The sequence below is a fragment of the Castor canadensis genome, chromosome 5 (genome assembly GCF_047511655.1).
Source record: "Castor canadensis chromosome 5, mCasCan1.hap1v2, whole genome shotgun sequence".
Classification (NCBI taxonomy): domain Eukaryota; kingdom Metazoa; phylum Chordata; class Mammalia; order Rodentia; family Castoridae; genus Castor; species Castor canadensis.
In genome coordinates, this window is record NC_133390.1 from 73,297,731 (window position 1) to 73,311,939 (window position 14,209).

At 35.1% G+C, this 14,209-nt stretch overlaps 1 protein-coding gene across 1 annotated transcript in view; it reads right to left on the reverse strand.

Annotated features, from left to right (window-relative positions):
- Nucleotides 1-14,209, reverse strand: part of Osbpl11 (oxysterol binding protein like 11) — an 81,114-nt gene that overhangs the window by 38,509 nt on the left and 28,396 nt on the right. Inside the window, exons 6-7 of the mRNA XM_020184185.2 lie at nucleotides 5,548-5,749; nucleotides 1,903-2,048 (exon numbers count right to left, since the gene is read on the reverse strand). Coding sequence (XP_020039774.1) covers nucleotides 1,903-2,048; nucleotides 5,548-5,749 — 348 coding nt within the window. The remainder of the gene's footprint in view (nucleotides 1-1,902; nucleotides 2,049-5,547; nucleotides 5,750-14,209) is intronic.

The window sequence follows — 14,209 nt, forward strand, 5'->3', positions numbered from 1 at the left end:
GTCATACCACATACCAATCTTAAATACATTGCATCCTTTTCTATGTTCACAATCACATTATCTATCACTTTAAAACTAAATTCTTCCATCCAACTTTCATGTTCTTTGGGTGCACAGTTTATATTGTATTCTGTGGAGCAGTGTTCTGGGGAGTATCATCCCACATACAGTGCAACATAAATATAATATCCAACAACCTTGTGATCATTTCCCAAAAGTTAGATGCTCTGCTAAATTCATTTTATCCTCATCACAACCTTATAAGGTATCATCACTGCTTCACAGATGAGAAAACTGAAACTAAGAGTAGTTAATTGGCCTACATGTTAGTAAACCATCAGACAATAATCATACATGCTACAGTATCCCTGACTTAGTTATTCCTCCATTTTTAGATCCCCCTAGTCCTTCCCCTCTTTAAATCCTATCTCCTTTCAATGCCAAATTCCAATCCCACTTTGTCTCTAAAGCTTTTTTCATCTACTCCACTCAATGTCTCCCTTCTTTCTCTGAATGTCCATTCCCAAGAGCCTAAACCATATCAATTAAGGAAAAACAATCCTGCTTCATATCATCATCTCATTGTTTCAGGAGGTATGTATGATGTATGACTCCAAGCAGACTGTAAGTCTCTTCAGTGAAAGAACTACATCTTCTATTTTTACTTCTCCCCCAATTCCTAATGCTGGACTTACCATATACCAGACAGCTTAATAAAAACTTGTTAACTGCTTGCTTTTACAAATTAGCTAGTCAAAAAGTTACAGAGAAAACAGCATTACATATATTACTTTTTTCCCCTGCTTTCCTGCTTTTCTGTTTCTGCCTCTATTGCCTTCCTAAGTAAGTCAATGCCTTTGGCAGCTTTGGAAGTCCCCATGTCATATCTTTTAAGAAGTAACTTATTAATGCACAGCCATACACTGTGCATTGTTCTTCACTCAGTATTTCTACTTGGGATACAAACCACAGAAATAATCCAAAGAAAGGGGAGGAAAAAAAAACAGAAAGAAGATAATATATTGCTATTTATAATAACAAGTAACAAACTAAATATTCAATAATAGAGACATCAACTCAATAGCCTATTTTAACCTTTAAAATCTTAATTATACAGTCCAGAACACAGAAAAATGTTTATAAGCATATCTAGAACTTAAAATATCTATGTAGTTATGGTGGTCATAAAAATAACAGACAAAAATCTAAGATGATTTGTAACAGTGGTACAGCTATAAATAGAATAAAACACTCTTCAGCTTCTGACAAATGTGAAATGAATAATACTTTATAAAAATATTAAACTCTGAGTTCATGTGCTATTTTAAATAGAGTAATATCTGAAACAAATGGTTTGGTAAAAATGTTTACTACCAAAAAACTTACTATAATAGTAAATTTCTCAGTTTATAAGTAATAGTAACATCTAGTAAACAATGTGATCTTAAGATAAATGGGTAGGAAGTTGGATGTGGTGGTACGTGACTATAATCTTAGCACTTGGGAGGCTGAGGCTGGAGGATCCTGAGTTTGATACCAGCCTATGCTGCACAGAGATACCCTATCTCAAAATAGCAGCAACAACAACAAAAAAGAAAAGATAATGGATTAGGAAAATAGGAAAACATGCACTTTTAAAAAATATATTCTTAACAGCTAAAAGTAAAACAAAACTGAAAAAGGGCACATGGTTTAACCTAGAAAATACAATATGTTCAAGTTTAATTCAAGAGACCTCTTCCAAAGCAAATGCAGTTTAAGAAGAATAACAGTGTTTAGAATCTGCAAGAGTACTGTTCTAGTGTTACATGGACTTAAACACCCAAATAATGAAAAGAAAACCAACCCTTTTCAGTGATTTCTGATTTCTTACATCAAAACCATATTTTCATATTACCTTACCCTTGCTAATAATCCACATTCTGCAGCAGACTGCTCTTCTGGGACTGCCATGGGCTTACTCTGCTCAGTTGCAAAGGGCGGCTCAGCTCCATTTTTATAGTGGTTTGATAAAGGTATCTTTGGTTCTAACCACTCGATTGTCGTTCCTGATGAAGTAAGAGAAAACTTTCGCTGAAACTTGCTCATAATCTGGAAAGTTCAGCAGATGTGGATTTTACTAAACAATTTTGTTTTGAGCCTACAAGACTAAAAGCAATTCAACCCATACCTAAAAGAGAACCACTGTATCTCATTAGCATAAGTACCATGATTGGGTATTTTACAACAGAGCAACTTGCAACTTGAAATCAGATACTATTTAAAAGAAATCAACTCTGAATAGGACTAAACTCATTTCTAAGACAAGTCTGAATCATTAAGTGTATTACCAACCAGCTGACTTGCTATCCTCTCTGTACAAATTAGGTCCCTCTAATAATCAAAAGACATGCAATTAGGTTTTGGGGGTCACAACTACAGAGGAGTCTGGGGCTGTGAAACAGTATAATTTGTTTCAATTTGGGATTGCAACTTTCTTTCCAATCAAAATAATCACCTGTATCTGATTTAAAATTTGCACATATATGTCCTTCTTCATTTCAATCATAAAAATGCCCCACATAACTTTTAAGCTGAAACACTCTCTAATGAATAAATAATAGCTGACCTAGTAGTGAAAGACAGTGGTCACATTTGGAGACCTGTCACCTTCTCAGTTAATGACACAAAGGTCTCTTGTTACCTCAACTAGTTTAACAAAGTGGATTCTATGCCTAATCAATAATGGAAAATGTTCCATTTGATTTCAGAGGCTGATCTAGGTTTCACAAGAAGCTCTGTAGGTTATTCAGTGCTATAATAAGGGGATACTCAGAATACTACAGGCAGAAATTTATAATAATAAGGCATTTATTTAGCTTATAACAAAACCCTAGATCTCAATAGAGGAATCAATTGCAAACTACATAACAGGCTACCAGAACATCTTGCCTTACTCAGTCTCACTTGGCACTGAGTGGAGGAATGCCTTGGATAAGTTCATGAAGCCTGTTTTTAAATTCCCAAGAAATAAAAACACATGCTTCTACCTTAAAATGTACATTTTAATATCAAGATCCATATTTCTTTACTTCTAAAAATAAAGTACACATGAATACTAATTAAAGACCTGTTTTGTTAGCTATGGTGGCATATGCCCATAATTACAGCTACTAAGGAGTTGGAGGCTGGAGGATCTCTAGTTCAAGGCCAGCCTGGGCAAAGTTAATGAGACCCTATCTCAAAAACATAATACAAACAAAAGGACTGAGAGCATAACTCAAGTAGTAGAGAGCTTGACTAGCAAGTTGGAGGCTGTGGGTTCAGTCCCCGGTACCTCTCCCTACCTCCAAAAAAGACCTTATGGTATGGAACTAAACACTCATTTGAACTTAGATTTGACATTTTCTTTCCAAGTGATATTTTCATTCTTAAGTGATTTAAGAATAGGTGTCAGACTGGAGGTGTGACTCAAGTGGTAGAGTACTTGCCTACCAAGCACAAGATTGAGTTCAAAACCCAACACCACCAAAACAAAAGAAAAAAAAGAATAAATTTCTACAGGCCTAGTTTGGAAAGATGGCAATTTGGAGGGGGGGGATATAGTTTGGTGGTAAAGTGCTTGTCTAGCATACACAAGGCCCTGGGTTTGATCTGCAGCACCACTAAGTGAATAAATAAATATTTATATGAAAAAGACATGGCTATTTGTACTGAGAAATACTAATGCTAGTTATTCCCCAAAATACCTACAAACCTATGAGGCAAAAAATAGTGACGTTCAAGAACCTTTCACTTTAAACACTTTCGCAAAATTTATGATGTTTCACTGTTGTAATGAAAAATGCAAATATGTATCATGTATGCTTCCTTAATCATGAAGTTAACATTTAAATATAAAACCAAGTATTAATTTAAGCCACACAAATTACATTTCTATAAATTTTAAAAATGACATAGTATTTAATAAAATATTTATTGAGCAGTTAGTCTAGTATCTAGCACCATGCTACCAGATACACTTTTTAAAAATTAAGTAGTATGGACTAGAAACAGATGGTTTCATTTTCTTGACAAAATTATTATTAAATAGAATTAACCCAAATTTCTTAGATAAAGGTAACTCATCCAATGTTCAATATAAAGGAATTAGTTAAGTACATATGCCCTCTAAGGAATACAATGCAGACAATGAAAATTATATTAATTTCTTGAAAATACTCTTGATATTAAGTTTAAAATGTAAGTTACAAGCATGTATTTTCTAAGAACAATGTAAAATAAAAATCAAGAAGTAAAAAAGAAAAATTGGGTAGGGGAGTACACTAATATATTAACAGTGGTCATTTCTGGCTGGTAAGGCAATGCGTATTTCTTGCTTCTTTCAACTATATAGTAGTTTCTAAATTTTCAACAGTAAGTGTGTTGCTTTATAACAAAAGAAAATCTGTATTAAATTTGTTTTAAAACAACTCCTACAAGACACCAGTCATGTTTACAACTCAAATGTAGGTTCTTCTATCTCTTTGGAATGCCCTCTATCTAGCCTGCCTCTCATGCCTACACTATCTGGTCTTCATAGTTCCTTTGTCGCTTTTTCAGACATTTTTTTAATACCAGAATTATTCTGTCATTCGTCTATTCTTAAACAGTTCTTTGTTCTCACTGTTAGTAACATTTTACATATTATTTTAGTTACTATTTGCATATTTCTTTACCAGTTGGATTATGAATTCTCTGAGAGTATACACAACTTATTTGCCTTTGTAATAGTGCCCTGACCTTTACAACTGCCATTAAAAAGAATTTGTTGGCTACAATGCTGAATTTAGGACACAAGAGGATGGGATCAATATTGTAACCATCTGACTATGGTAAACTTTTTCCTAACCAGAGTTGCTGACTTTCTAAAATATCTTTCTTTCATAAGTAATGGGAATAAAGAACATTGTTGTGAAATATTAAGTTATCAATTTTAACACAATATGATGAGCTTATTCATCTCATTCATAAAATGACTCATTTTTGTACTCCCATGCAATAACATCCTTTTCCCCTAGTACAATTAATTTCAACAAATAGGTGCTCTCAAATACTAGACATAAACATTATTTTTCAAACTGAAAGTTGGCTGATATATATGTGAGAGAGACATATATATGTATAAAAATAAAATATACAGTAGTGGACTGAACCAAAACTCAAGAAATGATTCCAATGTTTCTACTTTGATTAACTATATAGACGATAGTGACACCATTAATTTAACAGTAATGCACAAGTTGTGGGTTTTGAATTCATTTTTTTGGTATGTTTATTGAGTTTGAGGTTTCCAAATGTATATTCAATGATATTAGACATTAGACCTAAAAATCACTTTAGATTTAACAAAGGACAAAATCTAGAAGAATTTGTGTAACATTAGAGTGATAATTAAAAAACAAGAGGTTCACTGTTTTTTTCCCTTTTTTTTTTTTTAAAGATTTTTCAGAATTGGAATGATAACACATGCAGTTCTTTCCCTGTTTTGACATCAATGTTAAGTCCTACCTTTAACCTAAAACTCACCTGTAGGCAATGAGCCTTTCTGATGTGATGCATGCTGCAGCTGGAGAATATGAAAGCAGTCATTTAAGCAGTTCAGAGTTGCCATGGAAGTAGCTTTGAGCATTAAGAGATCCTGGTCCAAGGAACTAAGAAGGCCAGAAGTAGGAAGGCATTCAATTCTTCTAATTAGGTCTCTTTGTTGTCCTTCAGCATGAGACATCATCTATGGAAAACAATTCGGTGGGTCTCAATCATACTTTCGGTATAATATGAGTGAGTGAGTCAGTGAGTGAGTGAGTGAGTGAGTGTGTGTGTGTGTGTGTGTGTGTGCATATACATACATATATGTTTGGTTGCCATCCTAATCATCATATTCACTTCCTGAGCCATTCTTAGGACATATTTGGCTTAGAAATCTATGTTAAGTTTGCTAGGCTATTTTCAATTAATAAACATTTAATAGTGCTTATCAACTGAGCAAAAGATTGTAACAGAGTCACTTTTTTTATTAACAGCATAAATTTGTACAAGTTATCAGAAAGAACATTCCAGGATATTGCAATAGCAGAATATTCCACAATAAAACTGATTTCCAGTCAGGGTTCTCAACTACTTCCTTCACATTATCTATCATAAGGCTTATTATGAACTAACACTGAGAACATGAGAGTTTACCTGCCTCCTTTTCCCTAGCCAAACTTTCTGGTTATGTTAGCTTGGTTTGGAGCAAGTAGTGGATATAAGCTTTTTCATGTTAAGAGTTTAGGACCCCTGTTCTAACAGAGTCAATGGAGCAGCATTGATTGATGAACAATTTTTTAGATAAAAATTGAATTTATGATGCTTAATTACTTTCAGGTGTAAGCAGAAAGTTTTTAGATTGCTCATCCTTTGGAAACTTGCTAAGTTCTCACAGAAACTCTATAGAGGAGTGACACTTAGCTTTCAAAGGCTCTGTTCCAGATGGCTTTTTTTTTTTTACAGTAATAGTCAAAGATTCATCTTTTCTTTATTTTTGCATGCTGAGCTACAGTCCTAGCACCTGCAGATGATTTTTAATATGGTTTATAACAGGATTAGCAAGAGAGAGATGCAAATGATCCTACCAAGCAAATCAAGCGTCTCATACATGAAACGCTCCCTGCAAACAGGACAGTTAAGGATAAAAACATCACCATGCCCAGAAAAAAGTCTTTAAATGAGAAGTACAGGTATAAAAGTATTTACATATGAACATTTATACGTGTATACATATGTATGCTTTGTGTGTGTATAAATGTTTGAATATAAATTTGGGGGCTGTTAAAGTGGCTCAAATGGTAGCCTGCTAGCAAGCATGAGACCCTGAGTTTAAACCCCAGTACCATCAAAAAAAAAAAAAAATCCTAATGCAAATTCAGGGACTAATGGGGCTCAGTGGTAGAGAACTTACCTAGCATGTGCAAAGTCCTGGGTTTTGATCTCTAGTACCATAAAAATAAGGAAAACATGAATCTTTGAATGTTATTCTAAGTACATTTGAGTTGTTCCTGACACCATAAATTTTCTTTCTTTAAGAAAGAGAAACTTCAGGACAGCTAAAAACGTGGTTAACCTGAGTTTTGTAGCTACAAATGGCAACTGTGGTGGAATAATACATCATTCAGGTGGCAACTAGTTTGTCTGAAACCATATTTGAACCATGACTTTAATCACTTTGTGTGCTAAGCATCTGAATCACTTACAAGAGTGGTCATTTTAGCTGATATATCTCAGGTCACGATATATCAGCATGAACATGCACTGAATAACTGAGTAACTAAACAACGCTAATAGTAAACAGTAAATACTAAAACAGATCATTTTAATTAGGTAAATCTTTTGGCAGTACTAGGGTTTGAACTCAGGGCCTCATGTTTGCAAAGCAGGCATTCTACTTAAGTGACACCTCTGGCCCTGTAATAAATTTTTGCTCAACCACAATACAACACTATTCCGAGTCAATTGCTTTTGCCAATACTTAATCTAATGATGGGCTTACGCAAGGACTTTGATTAAAATATTCCTTAAACATCTCTTAAAGCTTATCTTTGTATTAGAATCTCCTGGAACCAGATATTTCTAAAACAGTAATTCTTTTATTCTTTCTTTTGTGGGACTGGGGAATGAACTCATGGCTTCCCACTTGTAAAAAGGCACTTAAGCCACACCTCCAGCCCTAGAACAGTAATTCTTAAAAGTGTGCTCTGCAGATTCCTTTGAGACTCCTTTCAGTGGGTCTATAAAGTCAAAACTACTTTCATAACAATTCTAAGAAATTATTATCTTTTTTACTTGTGGTAACATCTGCACTGATTGTGGAAAAGGAATCCTGGGCAAAATCTGTGGAACATTAATGAGAATCAAGGCAGTGGTACCAGACCTACCAGGGTCACTGTATTCTTCACTGCTATGCAGTCACAGAAAGGAATAAACCAATTGTACTTAAGAATCATTAGTAAAAAATTATTAAACTTACTGCATCTTGGTTTGAGTATACATTTTTAAGATACTCTGTGTGGAAAAACGTAAAGTACTCATGAAGTATTTTTGTTGTATGTCAAAGAAGAGGTTTAGTCTGTAGGAAAAGTACTAGTGCAACTGAGTGGCAAGCTAAACTAGCTATTTAGTCCACAGATTACCATTTTGATGTGAAAGAATGACTGCTAGAAACCATGGTAATTCAGATTTGGGGGTATAGTGACAGTTCCGCAAAACTGAAAAAATAAGCCTATTATATTTCAAAAGAAAAGGACAACTGACCATATTGTCCATTATGAAATTTGAGCTTTGAAGTGAAAATTAGAATTTTGGAAAACTTGCATCTACCACCATAGGTTGACAGTTTCCCAATGCTGACAGCCTTTAATGATATAATTGGTGAGGATGTTAATAAATGTGAATCTTGTACATAGTATAATCACAGAACTCCTGCATAACTCTAAACTAGTACCTCCCAAATGATTAATGCCTGGTGTTACAAAATCTGGATAAGTTAAAGATCCATTCATGTGCAGGACAGAGCAAAACATTTTTATGTAACAAAATAAAAAGATAGCCAATATGTATTAGCTTCCATACTGCATCTAACATTTAAGAAACTACCAGCTCTCAATTTTTGGTTTAGTATTAAAGAATAGCCACAATTACCTTAATAGGCTATTAAAATGTTTTTTTCTTCAATACATATCTATATTGCCAACCAAAAAACAAACTGCAGTAGACTGAGTATAAAAGCAGATAGGAAAATTCTGCTGTGTGCTCTTAAGCCATATATTAAAGATTGCAAAAGTATAAACAATTCACTATTTTCAATAAAAATTTTGTTTGTTTTAGAGAAAGATCATTATTTGACATAAAAACATGTTTTGGCCAGGCATGGTGACACTTAGCTGTAATCCCAGCTACTCAGGAGGCAAAGTTGAGGAGGATCACAGTTCAAGGGTGGTCTGGTCAAAAAGTTAGTGAGACCTCCATTTCAACAACAAAAAGCTGGGGTTTGGAGGCATCACTCAAATTATTGAGCACCTGCCTAGCAAACTCAAACACCAGTACTGCCCTCTCCCCCACAAAAAGAAAAAGGCTGGGTGTGGTAATACATGCCTGTCATCCCAGCTATATGGGAGGCATAGATAAGAGGATCATGGTCCAGACCCTACCTGTAAAATAACTAAAAACAAAAGAGGCTGGGAGCATAGCTCAAGTGGTAGAGTGCCAGTCTAGCTAGCAAGAAGCCCTGAGTTCAAACCCTAGTACCACTCCTCCCACAAAAAAACCCATGTTATTTGTATTAACATATAATGGGCTTACTCATTTTTATTTTGAAATAAAATAAGTTTTTTTAAATTTCTATTTTGATTTTTAAGGTAAATATCAATAAATTTAACTCATATAACAACAGTTCTGTGAAGTCCTCAATAATTTTTAAGAATGAAAGGGAGAAAGAGAAGTAACCTTCGTGCAACTCTACAAATGAGAAATGTTAGAGCAACAAAGGAGAAACTACATTCTGAGGAGGGAAAGAAAGATCTCAAAACCAATAAAGAAGTGACAGCTTCTGGGTGTGGTGTGCAGGTCTGTAATCCCAACACTCAGGAGGCTAAGGTAGGAGAATCATGAGTCTGAGGCCAGCCTGGAATACATAGCAAGATCCTATCCCAACAACAAAAACAAAAAACTTCTGATAAAGAAATTTAGCCTAGTAGCAGGATATAAAAGCAATATACAAAAAATCAAAACAGGAAAAAGAAAAAAGGTGAACTGAAAATAGAAGAAAAGAGGGACTAAGAGTAAAAGGGAAGGAGATCCAAGAGGTGAAGAGCAAAGGGGAGAGCAAGAGAGGGTAGATATGATCAAAGTACAACATATGCATGCATGGAAATGTTACAGAGAAACTCATGAATTTGTACAATTAATATGCATTAATAATGATACCTGGAAAAAAAAAAAAACTAAGGGCCTTAAGACCCGAAAGTTTGAAAATTGCTATCTAGAACCATAGGCCATAGCAACTTGGAGACAAATGTAATAGAAACCATTCTATCCAAGTGACCAAGGCCAACATGACTAGCCATAACACATGTAGACATCATGAACCTCTCGATAAGATATATTGACAACACAGCATTTTTTTCTGTGGTAGTCTTTCCCAAAGTGTGTAATCTCATTCAAATTATGAAAAAAATATCAGACAAACTCAAATTCAAGAATATTCAAAAAATAAAGAATTAATAATCTTCATAAGGATCAAGGTCATAAAGGACAAGGAAAGACTAAGAAAAAATTACAGATAAGATTTAAAACCAGAAAAAGAGCATCAATAGAAAAATTTCTGAAATCTGGATAAGGACTGTGGTTAATAGTATTGGATCAATACAATTTCCTCGTTTTGATAGCTATACTATAGTTATAACACAGTATAACGTCATAGAAAATTGGATGAGAACTATACAGAAGTCCTACAGATTTTCTGCAAATTTAAAACCACTTTAAAACAAGAATTTTTATTAAAAGTTTTCTCAGCTTATGAAAACCATTAACTATAGCTTTAGCTTAAGTTGATTTGTCTTGAAGAGGCTCAGAAACATTCCAAAGGGTATAATTTCATAAAGTGCTTATAGCTCCCATAATGAAATGCATCTGAGCTATAAACTGAACAGATTCTTAAGCAGATGCATTATAAACAAGACTAGGAAACAGTATGTCTCCAGAGACTACTGTGATACTTTCCAATAATCAGCAATAAACTAAATCTTAAAAGGAAAATAAAATTCTGGGGCATTTGTGTGGAAGACAAAAAAATGATTTGAACACTTCAGGGCTGTTTTTCAAAAATAGAATTATTCCACTAGAATATACAAATGTTCTTAATATAATCATAATCTTAAAGTTTGGCCCGTTTCTTTTGTCGTTGTTTTGATGGGACTGGGGTTTGAACTCAGGGCTTCATGTTTGCAAGGCAGGTGCTCTATTGTTTGAATCATGCCTCCAGCCCTAATCCATTTTTTAAAAATTTGTTATTGTTTGTTGTTGAGATAGGGTCTTGCCATAAAGGTCAGGCTGGCCTCAGACTCACAACCCTTCTGCCTCAGCCCCCTGAAGTATTACAGGTGTGCAACATCACCACTGGCTTAAATGTAAAAGTACTACCATAAGGATTGGATGTGGCAACTCATGCCTGTACTTCCAGCTACTCAGGAGGCAGAGATCAGGAGAATGAAGGTTCTAGGCCAGCCCAGGCAAAAAGTTAGCAAGCATCCCATCTCAATAAAGAATCTAGGTATAGTGGTACATACCTATTACACCAGCTATGCAGGAAGTGTAGGTAGGAGGATGCAATCCAGGCCAGCCCAGGCAAAACGTATGAGATCCTATCCAAAAAAATAACTAACGCCAAAAGGGATGGGGATATGGCTCAAGTGGAAGTGTATGTGCCTAGCATGTGTGAAGCCCTGAGTTATAAATCCTAGTACCACCTAAAAACAAAACAAAAAGTACCATCATACTGAACAGACACTCTGAACTTTACTTTCTTTTATGTGTGGTGGTGAGGGGTGGCAGTGCCATAGAGTTTGCAAACAGTTATCACTACCCAGACTGTAGATTACTGGAGCCATAATCAAGGACAGGCTGCCATTAAACTAGCTGATGAGTAAATTAATACTTCCCTTTCCCAAAGAGGTAGTTGTGAAACTCTGGGGACACTCTCTACATAGAGTGCCAGTTTAATATTAATATGCTATCATAATGATATGAAAAGTATATTTAAAGACAGAGCACTATATGTAGGTATTGTAAGAAATTACTGCTGGGCCAGTGGGAATAAAACCAATCATTGGAGCAGGAAAGAGACTTGGTTGATTAAAACTTTCACAACAGAAAAGAAACTAAGAGTCAGGACAACAGTTGCAGTATATTAAGGTCACAAAGACCCAAGCACAGACAAACCTCTACAGAGATTAAACTCTCAAATACAAAAAGGTTTTTTGCCTAAAGACATCCATAATAGACAACAACCTCAGCTATATGCCATTTGTTTCTGAAGTATAGTGACATACAGTGTACAGAGAAAAGTACACATCTCACAAGTATATAAGTTTTCATAAACCAAACACCAACCAGATTAAAAAACAAACAAACAAACAAACAAAAAAACCACAGGACATAACCAGCATCCCAGAAGCTTCCCCTCAAACTCCTCTATCACTAGCCATGGTTGAAGAGTTCCACAGACACAAAGCTGCTTGCAAATGATATTCTTTATTCTGTCCATATTATCATAGCCACAGGTTTTTTTGGTGGTACTGAAACTTGAACTCAGTTCCTCATGTTTGGCAAGTAGGTGCTTTACCACTCGAGCCATTCCACCAACCCTTCTTTGTATGGGTTATTTTCAAGATAGGGTCTCACAAACTATTTGCCCAGGCTGGCTTTTGAACCGTGATCCTCCTGATCTCTGCCTCCTGAGTAGCTAGGATTACAGGTGTGAGCCACTGGCACCTGGCTCATAGCCACTTTTAATGTTTCCATTTTCCTCCAATGGAGATAAGACAGATACATCTTGATTTTCTTAAAGGACAAAAACTGATTTATTTACAAACTGAATACCATCATCATGAATATTGAAAACGTACTGGTAAACTGGTTGGGCTGGGAAAGTAGCTCAAGGGTAGACCACCTGTTTAACATGTGTGAGGCCTCATGTTTAATCTCCAGTACTGTGCACAGGTGTGTGTGCACAGACAGAGAGAGAGAGAGAGAGAGTTTGGTGGGGTGTGTGTGTGTGTGTGTGTGTGTGCATGTGTATATAACAAATTAGTTCTAGGACCAAACTAGTACTTTCTGATTACTGCCAATGACCAGAATTTTACAGTATGAGTAAAGCTACTGTGTCAGATTTCCTGAAGACTAGGCCACAGAACTAAAATATAATTTAAAAAAATTACTTAGTGGGGCAAAATACCTGAAAGAATAAAGAAAAGTAAAAAAATATATATATCTGTATATGTATTAATCTATGCATATATTTATATATTATATATATAATACATATGTAAAAGTCAGTATATGTGCATATATATATCCATATATATATACAGTTTATGAAAAAAAGTCTTCATAACTATAACCTGCTAATATAATAGGACTAGAGAGTAAATCAAAAGCTATTATCTATATACCTCAAGCATTTTACTTCATACCTCTAAACTTCAATTCTTCAGTTATAAACATAATATAAAATAACTTGAAAAACAGCATATTCTCCCTAGCCTCCTACATCAAATTATTTGGGTGCAGTGTGATTTACAATATTATTTTCACTAATCTACTAATTAGATATCTACAAGCTCTACCAAATTTAAATCAACAAGCAATGCCTGAAATATTTAAACCTAAGAAAGCACATCCTTTTTTAAAAAAATTTTTTTGAATGGAAATAGAACCCAAGACCTCATGCACATTAAGTAAGCACTCTACCACTGAGCTGCAACCCCAGCCCCCACATCCATATTAACTAGAATTACCTAGTACTCAGTTTAAAAGAGAAAAACTGTAAGATAAGGCAACATCAAGGAGTTAGCCATTCTACTTTTATGTATGTTTAAATTTTCCATATGTATCAGTTTTGTTTTGGGGTTTTTGTTGTTGGTTTTTGGTGCTGAGGATTGGACCCAGGACCTTGTGCATACTAGGCATATCCTTTACCACCAAGCTACAACCCCAGTCCTAATACAGATTTTTAAAAATGAAGAGTTAGCTGGGCATGGCTCAAGTGGAATAACACTTACCTAAGGAGTGCTAGGTCCTGAGTTCAAACCCCAGTACCTCCAAAAAAAACCGTGTTATTTGTTTGACTGAGTAGCATTCCCACTAGACTTAATGACCTTTTGGGGGGGAGAGGGCAGTCCTGGGGTTTGAACTCAGGGTCTTGTGCTTGCTAGGCAAGTACTTTTTTTTTTTTTTTTTTTTTTCTTTCCTCAGTATTATTTATTTATTTTTTTCATTTTTCTTTTATTATTCATATGTGCATACAAGGCTTGGTTTATTTCTCTCCCCTGCCCCCACCCCCTCCCTTACCACCCACTCCACCCCCTCCCGCTCCCCCCCTCAATACCCAGCAGAAACTATTTTGGCTAGGCAAGTACTTTACCACTTGAGCCACACC